The 23,195-nt window shown below is 40.2% G+C and overlaps 1 protein-coding gene across 1 annotated transcript in view; it reads left to right on the plus strand.

Moving 5' to 3' along the window:
• Nucleotides 1-23,195, plus strand: part of CACNA2D1 (calcium voltage-gated channel auxiliary subunit alpha2delta 1) — a 575,362-nt gene that overhangs the window by 537,198 nt on the left and 14,969 nt on the right. The window contains exons 19-25 of the mRNA XM_025203238.1: nucleotides 84-140; nucleotides 7,319-7,390; nucleotides 8,143-8,214; nucleotides 16,815-16,876; nucleotides 19,213-19,289; nucleotides 20,536-20,544; nucleotides 21,248-21,308. Coding sequence (XP_025059023.1) covers nucleotides 84-140; nucleotides 7,319-7,390; nucleotides 8,143-8,214; nucleotides 16,815-16,876; nucleotides 19,213-19,289; nucleotides 20,536-20,544; nucleotides 21,248-21,308 — 410 coding nt within the window. The remainder of the gene's footprint in view (nucleotides 1-83; nucleotides 141-7,318; nucleotides 7,391-8,142; nucleotides 8,215-16,814; nucleotides 16,877-19,212; nucleotides 19,290-20,535; nucleotides 20,545-21,247; nucleotides 21,309-23,195) is intronic.

Raw genomic sequence — 23,195 nt, forward strand, 5'->3', positions numbered from 1 at the left:
GAAACCAGGGTAAAATGTAAACTATAAATTGATTGTGCACTGATGGTTCAGAGGTATAAATTACTGCTTTTCTATTACTTCAGCACATTGGTGTGGGCATACCAAAAGTTAATTTGAGAAAAAGGAGACCCCATGTCCAGGTAATTGTGGATGGAGGTGACCAATAGTGCATTAAAATGCATAGAGATGGAGATAAGATTAGAAAGCTTCTGCTCTGCTTACTAGGAAAACCTAACTAGGGAACTGTTGACGAACAGCTTCCAAAGCATGAAGCTTGCATCTTTCTTTGTTAAATAATAGCAAAATTGTTATTCATGGTAATGAAGGGCATTATTTTAAATTGTGATGCATTACTAATAGCTGCTAATTAGAGCTGTGCTTTAAAGACTATTCTTCTTCAGGCTGAGAGATGAATTGTAGCCTGTAAAGAGGCTGAAATGAGGAAAAAGATTTCATAAACCTGAAATCAGGAGAAAGATTCTGCATCTTTGTAAATTGTTTGCCAGGTTTTATTGCACAGTGTATTCTGTACAATAGGGGTGTGTGAAGCGGACACTATCCCATTCATATTCGGGCCGAATTGGGGACAGTGATTTGATTAATTGATTCGGATCATTGTCCCTGATTCGATTCAACCGAATCAGAATCGGAAGATTCAATGCTGATTTGGAGAATCAGTGATTCGGACACAGACACAACTTTAAATGTTTTTTCTACATACCTCGAGGTACCAGCACGGCTTGTGAACGCAGCAATGCTGGGGCGCATGGGGGGCCCCCCCACATGCTTGGCAGCGAACCCGGAAGTGGACTGGAAATACTTATGGTCCACTTCAAGGTCTGCCGGGGAGTGCACAGAGGGGCCCCCAGACACCCCTCCCAGCTTGGCAATTAGTTGTAGGGGGACCCCAGGTGCCCCCCAGACCCAGGAAGCACCAGTTGCCAAACCACCGGATTGCAAGGGGGGGCCCCCCAGCACGCTCCCTGATGGACCCAGAAGTGGACTGGAAGTGCTTTTGGTCCACCTCCGGGTCTGCTGCCAAGTGCGCTAGGGAGACCCCTGTGCCCCTGTGGGACGCTCCATCCACCCCAGCATCACAGTATTCGCAAGCTGCCTGTTACCTTGAGGTATGTAGAAAAAACATTTAAAGCTGTGTCTGTGTCCAAATTGCCAAATCTTTCCGAATGTCTCTGAATTGGTTTGGAGGTTTCAAATTCAATTCAAAGAGATTAAAGGGTCCTCTGATTCAATTTGGATTTGGAGATTTGGCCACCAAATTGGACCAAATCTCCACCAAATCGAATCAAGAACCAAAGCTTTGCACAGCCCTACTGTACAATAATACACAAGCAGAATTTCAATGACTTACAAAGTTCCTGTGTCAAAGTAAGATACTGGGGCATATGTCTTATCTGCAGGGATCCTGGTATTCTCTGTTTAAAAATCTCAACTTCTCTGATAAAAATTGAAAATTCTCTGATTAAAACTGCCAAAATCCACATTTTTCCATAATTGAAATGAAATGGCACTATATATCGGTATCAGCTGAACACAATATTTTATTGATATATTTACAATTTTAAAGCAATTTGGAAGCCTACTAGTGCCTCAATCACTTCAAGAAAATAATTCTAAATACTTATAAATTTTGGTGTTTGATTTTTGATTTTTTTATCATGGAAAATCAGAGCTCCTCCTTCCCCCTTCACTCACCAGGGTGCAAGTCCAGCTGCAGGTGTACCCCCCACTGCTTTGTGGCACTGAGCAGCCATGATATGTCAGTACCCTGCCTGTGCCATTGCCCCTCACTCCCACCCCAAAGCCCCTCAGCCTTGCTGCTGACTCCCCATCCACAGTCCCCTGGGCCCTCCTGGTGCCCCTCATTCCCCAACCACAGCACCCCAGCCTTGCCAGTGCCTGTCACTCCCCACCCACAGTCCCCTGCCACCTCAGCCCTGCTGGAGGGGGGCCCTAGCTGCCAGGGCTATGGGGCCAGGGACCTGGTCTGCAGACCTTTGCCCCCAGCAGTAATGCCTGAGTCCCAGCTGCCACCTGTGGAAGGCAACGGCTTCTGCAGCAGAGTGAAGCACAGAGCCCGACTCCCCCTCCCCTACAGGCAACATGTCAGGACCGGGACTCTTTGCGGGGTAGGGATGGGCTGCCTGCTGCAGTCTCAGGTCTCCCTGCCCTTCTACTCTCCCCCTGAGGCCTTCATGGCCCAGCAGCTGGGATTTGGCATGGCAGGACAGAGAGGGGCTGGGCGGGGAAGCTCATTGCCACTGTGAGCCCCATACCACCCTGGCAAGGCACCCCCTGCCTGCCCGGCAGTATCATGGGGCACAACTCCACTCTGCCACCCCTGTTGCTGCTGGGCAGGCAGGGGGCACATCACTAAGGTGGTGTGGAGCTTGTGGCAGCAACAAGCTTCCCCGCCCTCCTCTTCCCTGCTGTGTTGGGTCCTGTGAACTGGGCTGTGGAGGCCCCAGGTCGGGGACGGGGGAAGCAGGTAGGGAGCCCCAAGCCTACAGCAGGCAGCCTGCTCCTATGCACAAATCTGGGGGTATGTGCCCCCCATGCCGCCCCTTTAGAGTACATGTAGGAGCAGGGAGCCAGCCTCCAACTGACCCCTAGATGAGCCCCCGACAGCTCTGTCCCGCTCCCCACCTGGATCCTGAGGCCGTGCATTCTGGCCCCGGGTCCCATGCACCCACCCAGCTGGGGAGCAACCCCAGCCCTGCCCAACTCCCTCCCTCCCTCCTTCCCTGTCTGTGGGGGCCTCAATCCTCTCACACACCTCCCCCTCCCCCACCCCCCGCCAGACTTACCTCCGGGAGCTGCTCTCCAGGCTGTCTGGCGGCCATGTGCATGTCTGAGTGCACACATGCGCATGACACCACCTGCTAATCGCCCTTCTTTTGCTCTCCCCAGCCCCTTGTAGGTTGGGACTCTGACAGCCTGCGAAGGAAAACCCACCATTTCCTGCATTTTTCTCCATTAAAGGAGAAAATATGGGTTTTTCTCCTTAAAATGAGAAAATCCAGTTTTTACCATGTTTTTCTGTGTCAAACAGAAATCCTGGATCCCTGCTTGTATGTCACTCGGACCAGCTGCCATCATATCAAACAGGGAAAGGAAAGTTAGTGACACTTACGGAGTTCTTTTTGAATTATGTTAAAAACCTTGAGAACAAAACACTTATTGAAAATATTGAAACAATAAAAAGAATGTTCTAACTACATAGGTACCAACATAAAGAAGGAAATACAGTATAAATGTCAATATCCTACATGTGTGGGAATCTATCTCAGGGTGTTAGAATGCAAAACCAGCAGTTTATGCAAAGAAAGAATTAGTTTAATCAACTGCATGGCGTAAAATTTGATCCTATTCAAGGAAGTGACAAAATTCCCCTTGGCTTTAGAAGGGCCAGGATTGTTCCAAACTCATCCTGATCATGGGCTAGCTTCACATATATAAAAAGAATCTAACATCACATGTTCACCACATGTAGGAAACAACGTAAAAATTAGATGCTAACCATTTGAAGTTAGGAAGAAAGACGCTTGACATGTAGTCTAAGAGTCTGTGAGAATGTAGACATGCTTCAAAAGCCTTTTCAAATAATACATTTATCATGGCATTTAAATGAATTTATTTTTATTTAGCTGTACCAGTTCATTCTTTCTTTCCTATCTTATCAGCTAAAATAACACGTTGTTGCTCTTTCTTGCCATGCTTGTCTGCATGCTTTAGTCCTAGTGATGTACTTTTGTTTCATTTTATTAAGTTGTGCCAGTAATTTTAGTGTTTCTGTAGCTTATATAGTTATGTTGTGTGTTTTGATTGATTAGGTAAATAGAAGAGCAAACAGAACGCAGAGCTTGTCTCTTCATTGAAAAAAAATAGAAAATGGTAACCTGGGCAAAGAAGGTTATGGAGTCCAAACCCTGAGAAATAAACCATCTTCAGGAAAGAATATAAGTGGCTCTGAGGGGAGAGGGGGTTATGCTTAAGATACTGAAATAGGCATTCAAATTTCTATTCCTACCTTAACCATAGAGTTCCAGTAGGATCTTGAGGAATCATTTGATCTATCTGTCTGTATTTTTCCTCATCTGCACCACGAGGGCATTATTGTGAAACATAAGTATGTTGGGATGCCCAAAATAAAAATTGATAAAATATTTTGAGATCTTAAGTAAACACAAGATGAATTGAATGCATGTTTCATAAATATGCCAGATTTTTTTAAAATCTGTTATCCAAGCTTTGGGACTCCTTAATTCTGAGTAGCCCAGGTTCTCATTTGAGATGTTTTACAGTGACTTGATGTGATGGCTCTTCTTTTACCATTATCTTTTCTTTTCTTGTTGTTTCCTTTGTGTGTTGGAATGGGATGTGAACTTCACAATGCCAATTCTGCCATGGCAATACCTCCATGCATGCTGTTTGGGTTTGACCGTGCTATTCATTATCCATTGCGTGTAAGAAAATGTTTTTTTTTTTAATTTACTTCCTTGAATTTTAGTCTTTTGCTATTTAAGAGTGTGAATTTGGTGGAAAAGTTAATGAGTAGCAAAAGACAGAATTGTGGTATGTATTTTCATTGCATTAAAAATTATGTAATGTGTTGTATATGAATAAACCATATAATAATACCTTCCCAGTTACAATATACTAGGAATAGCTAGTATTACCCACCAGTCCCCTGTTCAAAATTTATTCAGTAAGTTTCTCTTAAAGCCTACATTTTTTCTACTTTCTCTTTGTAAAGAATTGCTGAGAGAATGATGAACACTTATTATCCAGTAATTTGTATTTTGGTTTTGCAGAATTCAAGGGACCAAACATCCATCTTTTTCACACCAATGTAAATCTCATTGAACCACAAAAATCAGGAGCAAATCTAATTGAATTGGCCCCTAATACTCCAAATCATTTACATGAAGATATTTCCCAGCCAAACACACAAGACATGATTCTCCCAGCATACAGTGGGAGTAAGTGCATAGAAATCTATAGAGTCAAACTGGCATAAATGACAGAAGTATCATGTCTGCACTACTTAATACATTTGTCACAAGTAATGACCATTTACATTTGGCAGAAAGCCTGATTTGCATTCAGTTACTATAACTTAGCCACTGCCAAAATGCAAGGGTTACATTTTTTATGACCTTTCTTTAGATAAACAAAGGATGCAGCCACCATACTAAAAATAAACGAAAACCGTTTATTCCCTGACATAGTAAATTGAGGTTTAGTGAGTACAAGTGATAGCAATATTGGCTTACATCATGAGGAATGCTTATGTAGTGCTCAGTTAAGACTGGCTCCTGAGTTCCTTTCCATATGTAATGTTTTATTTACACAAACACGCACATGCACGCACACATGCACAAAACTTATGAAGCAAAACAAAACAATTAAAAAAAACCAAAACCAAAATATATTGGTACTCAGTTCCCTTCCTATTTTAAGCTGCTTAGTGCAGGATTTCAAATCATAATTCTTTTAAGAAAAGCCTAAATTACCTCTAGGCAGACAAGGTTCTTCGGTTGAATCTAGTATCTTTTATTAGACCAACTTAAATAGTTGGGAAAAAAAAATTTAGTAAGCTTTGGGTTTAAAAACCCTTCATCAGGCTGAGGAAGCCTCTGCAGTTGGTGTATGCTCTTCCTGGATGGAATGAATAGTATTTTATAAGAAATGTTGTCTTTTATTGTAAGCTATCTTAAGTCTTCTTTGGGGTGGCATATACACTAAATAAATAAATAAATGGTCTCTTTGGTTTAATAACATGGAGAAAATAGGACTTAATTTACTGATTTCTCATTGATGTTGCAAGGAGAACCACATTAAAGATTGAGGTATTCATACTTTAATATGTAAGTACTTAAAGCCATTTAAATACATAAAATAAAGCAATCCCATTGCTTTTGGTAAGACTTGTGTAGGACTGGAGCATGAATTAAGAAAACAGAGATGCAAAAGGTAACTGATCTTTTCCATTTCATCTTTGAGCATGTAATTGTTCCTATATGGTTTCAGTACTAATTCTATCATCATATGACATTTATTTTCAACATCACTGATCCTTTACGGCTGCATAGATCTTAGCTGAACAAGTGCCCCTGCCACTATAATAATGATTATTATTATTTAATTATAGGGTACATTAATTATAGTCTACAGGTTCCTAACAAATGATAAAATGCTTGACACAAAAGTATAATTAAATATATATGAATAAAATCAATCCTATCCAGTGATCCACACACAGCCATACAATAGACCAACAACCTGGGAACAATGCAGGGCACAGGGGAAGTAAAGAGTATCTTGAACTGTACTTAAAGTCCCTTGTATGAGCTATAAAATACATATATGAAGCACACTGAGAGCAGGGTAATGGATTCTTTCAGAACACATCTTGCACATTTGACTATCTTTAGCTATTCTGTTACATCAGCTGTGGATAAGAAAAGTCCTGTTGAAAATTTACAATGTGCAGTTGATGTAGAAAACTGACCATTAATTCTAAAGGACACTTATACCCTGCTACTTATGAAAGGCAATTCCTGGAGGATTCAAAAGATTTTAGATATGGACTGGTAGAGAATCTTGATTTAGCAATATATTTAAGCACACTGAACTAACTGAGATTAGTTCCATGATTAAAACTGGTATGGCATAAGGACCTTAAGTTTGAGCTTCATATAGTGCAAATGGTATCGGACTTTTCACTAAAGAATCCACTAAGTGGCCCTGGAACATGTTTCCATCAGAGGTTACATTTATCTGATCTCTCCCTTTGTATCGAAACCCCAATCCCTTCAGTGCCCATAGTAGTAAGTCTGGAGTCTGCTTTCACTTTGTTACAGATGCAGCTCTTGCATATTATTAGTCATCTGGGAAACTTTCTAACTATCTTCCTCCCCTCCTTTCTTGGTGACAAGAACCATAATGAGAGACTCCTTTTCTAGCATTTCATCTACAGTTTTTACTATCATGCTTACAATTTGTGGCATAGCAATAGAGGAAGCATCATCTAGCCATCAGCCTTGTGTGCGACAGATTGTTAACCCAGTTATCACTTGCCCAATTATTTCTTGATTTTTTTAAGTTAATTTTCAGTTACAAAGTACCACTAGTAATTCATTCTGCTCTAAGTTATTAAAGATAGAAGGGTAAGTAATCCTTTTTTAAACAGGTTAATGTGGTCTGAGTAAATATTTGAATAGTTTCCAGCAACCTATTCATAACATTACAATGAAAAAATGTTTATTATTTGATTGTTTAATGTCTTCTGCTTCAGAATCCTAAATCCCAGGAGCCTGTGACACTGGATTTTCTTGATGCTGAGCTGGAAAATGATATTAAAGTTGAGGTGAGGTACACTAGCAGCCTGTCATGAGATACAGATTCTTTGCTGGTCTCTGTAATAGCTGAGATGCATTTGATTCCTACCATTTGCTAAAGCTGTAGTTCTTTAAAAAGCAGACTTCATGATAGTTTTCAATTGTTTAGAAAAATGTGACATTTTTGTATGAGAGGCGTATTTTAATGACATTTCTGAATATGCTTTTGAGAATCTGCTTTTTCTTTGGAACACAGGTGGCTAAGTTTAATAACCCTGTTGCTTTGAAGGATGCTACAATTTTCAATTTAGTGTTAAGATTCTCCATGAATCTTTCTATAGAATTTCCAATACCAACATTGAATTCTTTAAACAATACACTGTAAAAATACTGTAAGAACAAGATTTTTTACATCTTTAATCAGTGAAAAAATACATGTTCTAGGCTGTCTCATGGGCAAACACATTCTGTATATTGCAATGATTGATACCTATGTCTAATGTACCCAGTCATGCGCAGCCTTTCCTTATACCAGCAGTGCTTACCTTCATGGGCTCATTAGTGTCAAAATAACCGCTTATGTTAGTATGAATTACACGAGTTGGTTCCATTTGTTTTCAAGTAAGATATAGACTCGTAACAAATAGGTTTGTCTGGGCAATTTTTCTCCTAATATGCTATAATGATAGCATTGCTAGTAAAAATGGATTGTGGAAAACATTCTTCATATTGTATATAATTTTTAGCTTTTATTTTACCATCTTATTTTCCTTGTTTCTAGATTCGGAAAAAAATGATAGATGGCGAAAGTGGGGAACGGGTGTTTACGACACTGGTCAAGTCTCAAGATGAGGTGAGATCAGAATACAGAATCTATTTTGCCTTTACAACAAAAGACTGCAAAACAATGGTGTGAAAATAATTTTATGCTGTCTTTCTATATTTAAAACCCAATATTCCACGTTTCTAATATTGTAGGAGAGCTGCAGGATTTGTCAGGTGCAAATATTTTCCTTCTATTCCCTATCCCCCAGTGCAGTTGTCAGCTTTCCTTATTTGCACAACAGGAAAGCAGGCATTTCTTAAGAACCAGAGTTCTTTTTTCCTCTGTTTCTTTCATGTTTTATATTCATAAAATTGTCGGTAAGGTGTTCCTGTGCATGTCAGGGACTTAGCAAAGGGCTGTCGTACTTCCTCACAGAAAAACAACAGCAGAAGTCTAGGAATGTGGGGCTTTGTACAATTATATTTTGGGTGGATGTGAAGAAAATAAGATGGAAAAATGTCTTGGATTTACAGTTCATAATTAGGATTCTTTACGATAAACAAATCATCCCGTTACAACCACAAACTAGGTGGAAATTTTCAAAACAGTATGCTTTGGTGTCCTAATGTTGTTTTCCAAACAAGTTAGATCCTCAGTACTGATAATGGTAGCTATTGTATTGCTCCAAGAATTCAAAGCTGTCCTGAAGCTGGCGGTTTGCCAGCAGTCGAGAGAATCCGTAGATAATATAGATCTGCAAAATGTACGGCCCAAACCTGTTAAATTTAATGAGGGCTTGCAGGTCCTATGGCTAACCTCCCCCTCTGGAGACTTGGCCAGAGTGTGCTATGTCTATGAGTCCTAGCCGTTATTAAGCCCAGTAGGTCCATAATAGGCAGATGTAAAGAGAGGTGGTTAGATGTGTTAGTCTGCAGTCAGGCAGAAGGTTGTGGGGGCAGTGCTTTAATTGGAGCAGTTTTGAAAGCTGTTTTAATTCAAGCTCCTGGAGTGTCATGTGTATCGGCGTCCCCATGCTGAAAAATGGTGGCGGGGGCACTTAACTAAAGCTCATCGAACGAGCTTTAGTTAAAGCTCCCCCGCCACCATTTTTCAAGACCAGGACACTGATATACGTAATGACGGGGTCTGCTGGAATGCAGTAATTACCAGCAGACTCGATTAATCAAGTCTGCTCTGACGAGTTGTAATTACAGCACATCAGAGCAGCCTCAGTGTATGTGTAATAGGAGCCCTTAGAGACTAGCTTGTTCAGAAATGCAAATCTTTCATAGGCAACGTCTTACTTCTTCAGATGCTATGGCTCCTATAACTCTGAGCAGTCTGAAGAGAACTGATTTGACTTCTAGTACTTCCAGCGATGGAGAAGTGCAAATTTTACATATAAACAACCTGAATTAAGATAACAAAAAATAAAAAGTACAGAAACCAGGGTTTTTTATTTATAAATACATGCAAACCATAAAATAATAAGCAGAACCAACAGGATGTACATATCACTGAGAGGCAATTACCTGCTTCTCTGTCTTTCCTTGTACCACGTGTTTTATTGTCACCTCCTGTTATGTCTGTACTTAAATAGGAATCTGATCCACTCGGACACTTTGGCTGTTTCCAGATGTGGAAAAAAAAAACCCAAACCCCAGTGCTTTACTTTAAGCTTGGCATGCCCCTGCACCAAGCATAACGCATGCCCAGAAGAGGCATCGTGTTAGTTTGACTCGGCTTGCTCAACGTCTGTATAAATTGTGCACTTCAGTGGGGCTTTTTCACTTTATCTAATAACTTAGCAGTTCCCAATCTATCAGCAGTAGTTAGCCTGTCAGTGTTAACAGATTTATTATAATCAGTTATATGACAAAAATTTGCTGGTGGTACTTAAGGTTGAACTGAAAATATTGCTGGTGGTACTTAAGGTGTATCATTTTTAAATGGTGGTGTGTGATCTGTCATAGTTTGGGAAACATTGTAATAGCTGATTAAATCGGCTTAAGATAAAAGCACTTAAAAGCCCCCTGAAGCACCTATCTATACAGATGCTGGGGAGCCAGGTCAAACTAACATGCTTCCTTTTCTGGTAAAGTGCCATAATGGTGGTGGTGATAACCACGGAGGTCCTAGCACCATCTTTTTTTTTTTTAAACAAAAGAATCTATAATAATTCAATATGAGCAGGTGTGAGGCTTTCTTATGAGGCTGACAGTTTCAGAAAATCCTGAGAAGCAAGAGAATAGGATGCAAAGAGAATAATGCACATGACAGATCTGTTTTTCCTGCCATGTTTTTTTGGAAGCTTGAAGACCCTTGAGTTTAAATCAGTCATTTTGTAGGAGTAGCACATAGTCCACCTTTCACATTAACATTTGGATCAAAAGGATGATATTTGCATAGGAATACATTATTCCTGAAGTGTTTCTACAGTTTTTTTTTATTTAGCACTACACATTTGTTTCTTATATTTCCAATTTAATTCAATTTATTGTGTAAACATATTTTATGGTAGCCATAATTATGATAAATGTCCCCCCTCTTCATTAATGCTTCTCCATACCACAACATGCAGAAGTCTTGGCATAAAGCACAGATTTGGTCTACTCTAATGTCATTTTTGAAGAAATGTGTCTCTGTAAAAATCATAACATTAAAAATATTTTTGTTAATTTCTTCCTTTAAATAGCAATTCCATTTTTATATTTTTTTATGAACCTCTAAGCAGTGTCAAACACCTTACAGGTGTTTGATTAGTAACCATGGACATTAACCTCATTTTGCATTATTATTATGGACTGTGCAAATTATCTGACGCTGTAGGTCAGAACTATGGCATAAAGAAATCATCACCTCTAGAACACAGACAGAACAGATATGTTTCAGTCTCCATTTAATCTGTGGCTATCTGCTGATATACTATAACATCCGAATGTAGGGGTCAGCAATGTTTTGGGGCAAAGTAACAAAAACACCTGCAACCTCAACTTGTAAGATGTTGGCGTGCCAGGGTTGGATTGTGGGGGAGCTGCAAGAGGCCCGATGCTTGTAGTGGCAGGGCAGCCATGGGTCCTCCCCCACTGTCTGACCCGAGAAGTCTAAGCCATGCAAAATGCCTTCACATACATGTTCTGGCACCTGTGGGGGTTGCCTACCCCTGTTTTAAAGTCAAAGGCATACAAAATTGCTTTTATGACCTCAACACCTAGCCATTAGATAGTTGACTGAAGCAGCCAGATCATTTCATTAAATGAATTACAGTTCCTTAAATTACTATGAAATGAAAACGCCTCTGCAGCTCTGCTGACCATGGCCAAATTACAGCTAGAGACCCAGTAGCAAATGGTTCCTCTGAATCAGCTCCGTGTAGGATAGTAAGAAATTCTTATATATGCTTGTAATCAGTTTTCAATGGGAACATCCATTTCATCCTTAGTCTGTCTTTTATGAATGCATGAATATGATACATATGTAAGATTTTTTTTATTTCTTTCCCTTTTCTGGTGTAGCTGGGTAAGAATTCACAGTAATTAAGTCAATAAATAAACATGAGTTCCATGAGCGACTGGTGCCTCCTGAATCTGGGGGGGCAACCACCAATGGCGGCGGCCGTCAAGGGGGGGCACCAGCCCTGCTGACAGCATCAGTATCAGCCATTGGGGAGGCACCGGCCCTGTCATGCTGCCCCGTGCACCCCATACTAGTCACCTATGATGAGTTCTGTGCTCAGTTAGTTCAGCCATCTTGTTGCCTTCAGACAAAGATTTTAAAACACTGCTTTTTGTTATAAACATCCTCTTTATGGCAAATGACACCTGCCCTGCTCTACTGAAAAGTAACAGCAGGAGTAAGAGAACTGTTCAAATCATAAATGTCAGACCATAGCCCAAAACACCTTGCCTTCATAATCATGATAATATTTTTGCTTTTATTTTTGCTTAGGGACTGGAAGAATGTAGACATTTACCATAGTACATTTGAACATTACTAGTAAAGTTATGTTACAGCAGCTGTGTCAATTTTATTGAGGGTATCCTCATCAATCTTATTCTCTGACTGTAAAGTAGTAATATTCTGCAGCTGGCATGCAAGTTATAATTTTTAATGTTAGAAAACAGAGGAAAATTGGTCCAGCAGGGTGCATTAATACTGATTAAGTCTTGTATGGGGAGCTGGAGGCCCAACTCTATCATGTCATCTTTCATTCCCAAAGCTAGTGAATTGAAAAACTGAACTTAATACCATGCTTTACAAAAACACTCATGGTAACTTTACCTGTATGTAAAGTGAAGCATCTGGATAAATATTTCTACAGTCAAAGTCACAGACCTTGTGTGCTTGTTAATAGATAGATAATGTCTCAATATTACTAATATGTAATATTGTATGCCTGGGTATAATTTTTTTAATATAAGGTTTCATTTAACTGTTTCTCTGCTTATCACTGGTTCCTCCCCATATACAAGTTTTCTGGGCTAATTCTCTGAGGAGGAGTCTCTCTCTCACTTAAAAACCACAATCACCACAATAACATGAGTGGCCGGGCCATGAGTGGCTACAGGACTCTGGGAGCAGGGCTTAGGGGGTTGTGGGTGCAGTTGGTCTTTTCCTCGATCCTCCCTGTTACAGGTCATGGGCTGAGGAGACAAAGACGGATTGAGGTAGTCAACTGAAGAGTGTGGCGCTGGTGTCATCATGAAGGCTTTGGCTTCCATGATCCAGTCCTCTCTTTGGTGAGACAGGCAGTGGTCTGATGGGAAGAGACAGCCTCCACCTCACTTCACTGGGGAGGAAGCTCTTCTCAGCCAGAATGTCTGACCTGCTCAACCAGGCTTTAAACTAAGCCCACTGGGGGATGGGTGGACTACCGCCAAAGCAAGTCCACAGGCAGCTACTGCAAAACCAGCAGGTTATGGCACTCAAGGAAATTCACTCCTACCCCAGCCCTGGAACAGTGTCCTCCTAGGAGTGCAAAGAAGCCTAGGGCTTACAATGGGACATTTATGTGTTTGTATATCAATGCCAGGAGCTTGAGGAACAAACAGGAGGAACTGGTCCTCCTGCTAAACAAGAATGACTACGATCTCATAGGGATAACGGAGACCTGGTGGGACTCCACCTATGACTGGGCCATAGATATAGATGGCTATGCCCTGTACAGGTGAGATTGTGCAGGGGGAAAAAGCGGGGGGGGCAGTTCTCTACGTCAAGGAAAGCTACACATCCCTGCAAGCTGACATTGGTACCCACGGAGGATGACTGGAGATCCTCTGTGTTAAAATACGTGAGGAACATGGCACAGGGAACACAATGGTAGGAGTCTACTACAGACCTCCTAATCAGGAACAAGAACTTAACCAGGAATTCACCAGGGAACTGGCTGAGGCCGCACGCTCTTGGTGCATGGTTGGCGTGGGAGAGTTCAATGACCCAGACATCTCATGGGAAGAGCACTTGGCCAAATCCGAATGGTCACAAAGCTTCCTCACATGCGTGGATGAGCTCTACCTGACTCAAGAAGTCTATGGACCAACAAAAGGTAAAGCGCAGTTGGACCTGGTACTGACCAAATGAGATGATCTAATCGGTGGCCTAAGAATTGAAGGAAAGCTGGGATACAGTGACCACGAGCTGATCACTTTTACTATCCATCGCAAAGCTAGCAAGTCAGTCAGCAATGCAGAAGTCCTTGACTTTAGGAAAGCTGACTTTGAAGCTAAACAGGCTTGTTGTTGAGGCCCTAAGGGACCATGATTTGACAGGGAGGGAAGTCCAAGATGAGTGGTTGCTCCTTAAAGCAGAGATCCTGAAAGCACAAGGGATGTGCATCCCATCTCGGAGGTAAGGTAGCAAAAGGGCACGGCAACCCCCTGGGCTCAGCAGGAGACTTATGGATCTCCTATGTCTAAAAAGGGAGGCTTATAAAGGATGGAAGACAGGAATCACCACGAAGGAGGAGTAGTCCGCACTGGTCTGTACCTGTAAGGAGTGAACCAGGAAAGCCAAGGCTGCAACCAAACTCCAACTGGCTACACATATCAAGGACAATAAAAAATCCTTTTTCAGATATGTGAGGAGTCAGAAGAAAATCAAGGTAACATTGGACCCCTGCTAAACCAAATGGGACAACTGGCACCCAGGAAAAAGCCAACCTGCGTCCTAGGTACTTTGCATGGTTTTTCCATCAGCCCAAAGGGACCACCCTGCCTAACATGATGCGAGATGGCCAGGGTGAGAGTGGATTTATACCCAGCATTGGTGTAGATCTTGTAAAGGAATACCTTGAGAGGCTGGCCACCTTCAATCAGCAGGTCCTGACAGCTTGCACCCCAGAGTACTTAAGGAGTTGTTAGGCATCATAGCCCAGCCACTGGCAAGGATATTCAAGAACTCGTGGCGCTCAGGTGAAGTACCTGAAGATTGGAAGAAGGCCAATGTGGTGCCTATCTTCAAGAAAGAAGGGAAGTAGATCTGGGGAACTACAGGCCAATCAGCTTGACCTCAATCCTTGGAAAGCTTTTGGAAAAAATTGTTAAAGGGACCATTCTAGACAAGCTGGTTGATGGCAACATCATGAGGGACAGCCAGCATGGGTTTGTTGCGGTTAGGTCTTGCCTGACCAATCTCATCTTCTATGACCAGGTGACATATCGCATGGACAAGGGAGAAAAGATTGATGTTATATATCTGGACTTTAAAAAAGCCTTTGATCTGGTGTACCATGATCTCCACATGGAAAAATAGGCCAACTGCGGGCTCAGCTACATCACAATGTATCAATGTATGGCTGGGGAATTGGCTCTGAGGTCGGACCCAGAGAGTAGTAGTCGACGGAAGTGAATCATCACGGAGCTCCATGATCAGTGGGGTCCTGCATGGCTCTGTCCTTGGACGTGTGCTCTTTAACATACTTATTAATGATGTGGATGCTGGTGTCAGAGGCGAACTGCACCCGGTCTGTTGTCGATGACAACGAACTTTGACGTAGAGCATCCACACCCAAGGATCGGCTGGTAATCCAGGCTGATTGTCCCAGGGGGACAGTTGCTGGGGAACGAAAGACTCCTCCCACAGCAGGATTTGGGATGGGGGCAGCCCGTCCCTGCAGGAAAAGCCCTGAAGTCAGGGCACACTTACCTGTTCCAGGCTGGGGAGAGATGAACAAGCTGTGCCATCATGAAGCACCAGTGTGGTTCATGAGCTGCGTCTATTTCTGGTTGATGCCGGCATGGGCAGGTGACATCATCCCCGGATGCCACCCAGACGGAATAAAAGATGGCATTGTGGAAACCATGTGGGAAGCACCATGGGGAGCAGATGGTGAGGGTGCTTCCCACACCGGGCACAAGCAGTGCCGGCGGACACTGAGGAACTCAGAGTTGGACCCACAAGAGGGGTCCACAACAGAAGAGAGGAGCCAGGAGACTGTTGGGGCCACTGGCATCGAACCAGTGAGTGGGGATGTGCCACAGCCCTACCTCTCATTCTTCTGTTAAATTCTTCTTCCCCCCACATTTTTTTCTTACTGCCGGGGACTGTCCTGAGAGACTCCAAGGCAAGGGGTGCATGGCAGAAGAGCGGGGACAGCACACTTACAGACTCGGCATTGCTATGCTCACTAGTACCAAACCGAAAGGGACTTGGGGGTCATGATTAACCACAAGATGAATATGAGCCACCAGTGTGATGTTGCAGCTGGTAAAGCAAACAAAACTGTGGCTTGCATCAATAGATGCTTCTCAAGCAAATCTCAGGATGTCATCCTCCCACTGTACTTGGCCTTGATGAGGCCACAGCTGGAGTACGGCACCCAGTTCTGGGCTCCACAATTCAAGAAGGATGTGGAGAAGCTTGAGAGAGTCTAGAGGAGAGCCACACCCATGATCAGAGGGCAACAGAACAGGCCTTATGAAGAGAGGCTGCGAGCCATGGGACTCCTCAGCCTGGAGAAGTGCAGGCTTAGGGGTGACCTGGTGGTAGCCTGTAAGTATATGTGGGGTGTACATCAGGATCTGGAGGAACGCCTGTTCACCAAAGCACCCCATGGGATGACAAGGTCCAATGGTCACAAACTCCTCCAAGACCATTTTAGGCTGGACGTAAGGAAATCTTCTTTACTGTCCGAGCCACCAAGGCCTGGAATAGACTGCTGCCAGAGGTGGTGCAAGCACCTACTCTAGACTCTTTTAAGAAATGTTTGGACACTTATCTTGCTGGGATCCTTTGACTCTAGCTGACTTCCTGCCTCTGAGGCAGAGGGCTGGATTCGATCTTCTGAGGTCCCTTCCAGCCTTAATATCTATGAAATCTATGAAAACAAAAAAAAAAATTGACTTGTCAAAGAGGCACAAAGTAGAAATGGCTATGCCAGACACAAGGCTTCAAAGTGCTTGACACTTCTAAAATTGTTTACAATCAGATTTAAACGATGCAGATAACTATGTTGCTGAAAACAAGTAATTGCAAGGAAGGTCACATTTTCATGAGTAGTAGTAATGCTTATTGTATTGTTTTAGTGAAAACTGTAAATAATCTACTATTGGTGGTAATTAGTTAAAAGACAGAAGGTAATACAGTAGATAGATACTGAATTTTACACTACTTCATCTTCAGTAATGCACTGAAGAAGGTATTTACTGAGCTTTAAGGGCAATGCTAATGTTATACATGTTGCTTTCCAGAGATATATTGACAAAGGAAATCGAACCTATACATGGACTCCTGTGAATAGCACTGATTACAGGTAATCAGATGTTTGCATAGTTACTTTTGTTATTGAATTACATATGATTATTTTGATCAATTCTATTTTTATCTAACCAAACACATAGAAGGCTAGAAACCAGATTTCCCTGAATTGGTGTAGACATGGTGTATGTGAATATCATGCATCTTTCTTTAGATGATGACTAGAGGGGATTTATACTGGGCTATGATACCCCTTCCTTCCTCCCTCCCCCAGTTTTTCTTTCCGTCTCAATAAGAAGCCACCATTGCCAGCCACACGTGCTTTCCCAAAGAAAAACATGCAGGATCAGGCTGTTTTTAAGTATATTTTTATTTACTAATTAAAAAGGGAACATTAGAAGTCTTTCCAAACAGGTTACATTGGAAATTAACTTTGGGTAATTCTTCTTCTTACTCTCACATTCATCATTTCTTGCATCATTTTGTATCTAACCTAGATTTGTAAGATCTTTAGGGCAAGAACTATCATGTTAGCTCCCTGAAATGTGCTCTTACAATGTTGTATAAAAACATGAAATATCAATGAAATTGTTATGTGTATATAAAATCATAGGAGACAGCAGCACAAAATGATATACATCATGGAAAACTCTAACACAGTTGCTGCAGTGTGCATGATTTCAGCCTCCGTAACATCCTTGTGATATTGGAAAAGATGTAACATCTTGGCAGCCCTTTCCCCATATAATCTGATTTTGTTCTATCCAAGAAAATGCAACATATTTCATTTGAAAACTGTGTAGCTTTTTTAATATTACCAGCATTAAGCCCAGCTTCCATGAGTTCCTGAGAATCCAAACTAGGGTAGTTTGGACCGTGTACATGTTTCAAAGCATAGCCTCCCGTAATGTTTTATTTCAGGTGGATAAAAAGTGCAAATGAAAGAAGAAAGGATGTTTTAACATCATATATAGGTGTGTGTATGCATGTACATATGCATATATACGTTATATAATATTGGATTATAATATAATACAGGTTTTTTGACTGTCTATACTTAGCCTAGTAGGTGCTACTGGCCTCAGTCAAGTTGAATTTCGTTTGCATGGAAAATAGATTTAATAATATTCCTACTGTCCAAATCTACCCTCTCACAGACATAAGTAAGTAAAACTAGTGGTAGCAAATGAATGCTAGGAGCTACCTAGTTATGTTAAATTCCGAATGTCATTCTTCTATTGAGTTGCACCAATTTTTAATTTGGTTGGAAAAAATAGTACTATATGATGGAAAATACCATCTAACAATTGGTACAAAAAGACATTTGATTAACTAACTCCTTAGGCTGAGAGACAGCAGTTAATCTCCTGGGGTCACATTGCAGTAAGCCCATTAAACCTATAAAATTATAGGTTTTAATTAGTAGTTTCTCTTTGCAATAACTGTTAATGACAGGTAAACCTCTCCTAATTTCCCTGGAGGGGAATTGGTGGAAGGCTGTCTCTAAATAATCAGCGATCTTATTTACATGCTGTTTAAATGGCAAATGCATCATTAAAGGTCATCATGCTTGGGCCCAAAGGTACAACTTGTTTTAATGATAATTTCTGCAGCCATCATAAGAAGCCACCAGTAAAATGTATTTTTATGTTAATGAAAATGGAATGCAACCCTTAAGACTGTGGCATGGGGAAGATCTCTCTCTGCTGGGGATCTGTACTTCGTTTGAAACTATATTCACATACACATCATGATTTTTTTAGAGGTAAAAATAAAAAGGCAGAAAGATTTGTAAAGAAAAATTGACAGGAAGTCAAATGGCTATATATTGGAAACGTATATGTTAAAACAATATATATATATATATATATATATATATATATATATACTATAGATGGTATTCTCTCTTTTGGAGATACCCTAGTTTAAGTACTATAGAGTTTGACATTTATGTAGTGAATACCAGTAGCTGTCTTGTTATTGAAAGGGGAATCCGTCATCCTATGCTGTTATCATAGCAGTTTAATGTTGTCTGTGGTTCTTCTGCTGTTCTCTAAGTCTGACTTGCTGTAAAGACACCCATAAAAAGTGAGTTTTCTATGAATTTCAAAATGGGTGCTGAACTCCCCTCCCCCACACCTCCCCATTGTTCTTATTGGATTTACTTTATTCCCAAACCCTGTGGGTGCCTACCAGTACATGTGGTAGATGTGGGATTGCACGTAGTAATGTAACCATCTCCTTTCATGATAATTGTCACCCCTAATGTGTTCATTTTCAAAGACACATTAAAGCTGATTTGAGGAAACCACAACAAATCTTACAGAGATTCCCCACTGAGCTAAATGTGTCTTTGTTTCTTTCTTTATGCTTGTCTTATTTCTGTTACAGTTTGGCCTTGGTATTACCATCGTACAGCTTTTACTATATTAAAGCCAAAATAGAAGAATCAATAACTCAGGCCAGATGTAAGTACTGTGGAGGTTCTTTGGCTTCTGACTGCTATGATTGAGACTCAGGCTTTTTTAACAACATAACATTTGAAATTCATAAAATATGTTATCATGATGTACCCAAAAATCTGCAGCAATGATTCTAACCCATTGTAAACATCGAAGGTACAAGAAATATTCTACGCAGCTAGAATATGTGCAGGTACCCCAGTTTCACTAACACCCTTTACCCCTTGCTATGTACCTATTGAATCATTGCTTTGTGTATCCTCTGTTGCTGTCATTTTAAGGGTCTGCTAGCTGACATTTAAATAGTCAACCTCCAAAATATTAACTTATAGGCTATGGTAGCAAGCTGCTTTTCATATTATGCAGTTATTGCAGTGCTGTTTATAGTAACCTGTGCATATAGCTAGAATAATGATTAAAATGGTTTAGTTTTTGTTTGGAGATGTGTTTATATTGAACTTTCTAGCTGCTTTCAATAAATGTTCAGACCGGTGTGGATTACACTAATTTCAAGCCCTTTCAAGACGCAGGTGAAATAATTATAAATAGTATCTCTGAAGTATTTCTAGCTATAAAGTATTTTTTTAATTATTATTTTCTTTGTTTAGTTTGACTGTAGTTAGTGAACAAAGTATAACCTATATTCAAGAATTAATCCAAACTGAAACAGTTTCATCTATATTTAGAAATATACATAGTTAAAAACTTAACTGAGGAAAACATTAGGATATAAACTTTTCCACACTTTTTGCAAGTCTACTTTTCGGTCAAAGCATCTATTAGCTCAAATTAAACATCCTTATCAGTGAAAAAGAAAGTTTTCAATGATCACATGATGGGTAGGAGATATAATACGCTTTTAACAACCAGTAATTTGGGCTGATTAATTTTATAACTTTATCAGATAGGGACTAGTCATTAAAATTTTAATGGAAGAAAAAAATATTCTGTTTGTGCACAGTAGATCTGTTTGTGTTGTACCTTCAACAGTGCACCCTAAAACAGACCCTTGAAATAGCCACAGTATATAGAAGGTACTATAGAAATAATTGATAAGGACATACACTCCAGTCTTCAAAGATGTTTGTCTTTTTTCCAGACTACAACTGTACATATATTGAACCTTTGATCTATCTTTGCACAATATTTTTATTCAAGGGGCTGGTTGAATAAAATATTGGTTTGTGACCCCTTTTGCTTTACCCTGTTTTTTTCTGTTTCCCTGCTTTCTCTTTCTGATGGATTTTCACAGTCAAAAAGGGCAAGTATATTCTTGTTGCTCAATTTCCTTCTGTTTACTGCAGTTGGTATTTCCCATTTATGTTTCCATTCCTACTGGACATTCTCCTTTGTATTCCTCATCTCTGGATTTCTCCCATGATCATTGGGTACCATAGCAATAGAGAGGAAAAAAAAAATCTATAAAATGCTGTTGTGTTTTCATGCACATTTTAATTTGTTGCCAATCTCTAATCCTTGTTTGTCTGACCCTGTCACCTTTTGATTCATGATGAACTTTTTATATAAAATAATGCTTTTAAATTATATTGAATGTATTAGAAATACATGTTTTTTCTTTGATAGTCTAAAATGCTCCATGTTCCAAAAATGTCTAGTTATCACAGTATAATGCTAATGAAAATGTCCCATATATTTTCACATTGTCGTGCTAATGAAACAGCTCAGACTTAACTTACTTCAGTTATCTTATTATTGCTGGGTGCGTTGTTATATAGTAATTAGGTAATTTCTTTGTGCAAGGTGAAATTCTGGTGGCTAGCAGAGTAGGTTAGTCAGAAACGGTTCTTTAGAAAACTGTTCTGTAGAGGTCCCCATTTTTAAAATTCCTAGATGCATGAAGAAGTTATTGTGTAATTTTACAAATAAAAAATAAAAGGCAAGCCTGGGGACATAGTAGGACAAAGCCCAATTTATTTATCTGACATTCATCTTCATCTTTGTAGATTTAGAAACTCTGAAGCTCGATCACTTTGATAAAGCCGGCTATACCTTTATTGCACCAAGGTTGGTCAATTTCCCAGTTCTAAGTATTATACACAGCAGTAAATAAGAAGTCTTGATCAGGTTAGTGACACTTATGAAACATAGCCTGCAAAATTAATTTTGCACAAGAAATGTGCTTGGAAAAATGTTTAGTAAAAAGCACAATGACTAAACATGTTTTGCAAGGTCAGATATCTTTTTCTTAGTAGAATATGAAAACATCTTTGCAGTCTACTTTGTTTTGTAATTTATAATATGGAGCTGTACTCTGTTTTCAGTGTTGCAATATTTGGAGAAATGAATAAAATAACACAGAAACTTTATCCAAGACTTATATTCATTATTCATTAATGTATTAATTGGGGGTAGGCGGTGAGCCAGAGTATGCAGTTTGCAGATGGGACTGAGGAAACTTGGGTTTTAATCCAAGTCAATCTCAATTAATTTTTGGCAAATGACTTTACTATTCTATGCCTTAGTTTCCTCTTTTGGAAATGGTTTTTGTAGTATTTCTGTATTGTGTAAAACCTTTGAAATATAAGGATGAAGAATGATTTTTTATGTGAGGGATTTTTTGGGGGTGCAATTCCGTTACATCATTGGAGTTTCAGTACATTACTTTTTGTAATTGGATTACTTCCCTGGGTTTTCTTATGGGCATATGCACTCCTGGGCCTTGGCATTTTTGCAACTAAAACACAAAGACATAAATACTACTATATAAAGACTGAGTCTAGTGTGAGTATTTAAAATAATACTGATGGTAGATAAATAATGAAGAAACCCTATACACATGGTCAGTCTAGAATGATTCAAACTAGTTTATTTGATAAGTATTTGCATCCTCAAGTTATATTCTGATTAAAATGATTCAGAAATAAGAATTTTGTTTGACTTTTTTTTAAAATAACTGAACTGAGATGAAATAAATAAAAATCAAACAAAAATCGTACGTCTGAATCATTGTAATTGGAATATAACTAGTGAGATACAAATGTTTATTAAATTATATTATTGCATACTGTATTGTAGCCTAATTAAAACAAATTAGAGGTCAGGTTTTTTTTTCTGCTTGCTTATTTACTTTCACCCCAAGCTCAGAAACCCTTGTAGTTATAAGGGCATTTCATCTTCCTGAAGAGCTTAATGTACTGAAAATTGGTTGAATTATTGAACTGATAATTTGTATCAGTCCGTGATCCTGCACATAATCTGTGGGTCAGAATTTGTATGGGTCTTTCTGCAGAGTGGACTTCAGTGTTGGGCTCTAAATTCTGATTAGGTCCTTTCTGGACCATAGCATAGTGATTTTTGAGTGTATCACATGAGATATGTGGTCATACAAGATTTGTATAAATCAGGGCTCTCTGGCTTCAGTGTGGCCAGGGGCCATATGTGGTGGTGGTGTGCATTGTCCTAGGCTGCACACTGCATGGGTGAGCCCACTGTAATCTTTCCCCATCCTCATGGATAGTGCTGGCTGTGTACAGCTCCCCCTACCACATGGACTAGAGGGAGCAGCATGTGTCCTCCTTTGCCCTCCCCTCCCTGTACATAGGCAATGCCAGTGCCAAGAGTGAACAGATGCCCCCCACACCCTGCCTCACTGCATGGCAGTATGAGAGGCAGCTGCAGGGGTACATGAGCTGCCAACTGGGCAGCTCTGGCATAAATGAAAACAGTTTACCTATGCATATTTTGAGAGTGTGTGTGTGTATATGTGATTCATGCACTATTAAAACTGCCTCAAGAAACATCTTTTCTTAGGAAACCATTGTCTGAAGATACCATGCCATAAGGCTTCCAGTATCCTTTTACATATTTTTTTTTCCTTTGGCAAAAGATCAACTTTACTATTTTTTGATCCTTTGGTTTTATTTTGATCATTTAAGGCAATGCCTTCTTCCT

Source organism: Alligator sinensis, unplaced genomic scaffold (genome assembly GCF_000455745.1).
Source record: "Alligator sinensis unplaced genomic scaffold, ASM45574v1 scaffold567_1, whole genome shotgun sequence".
NCBI lineage: Eukaryota > Metazoa > Chordata > Crocodylia > Alligatoridae > Alligator > Alligator sinensis.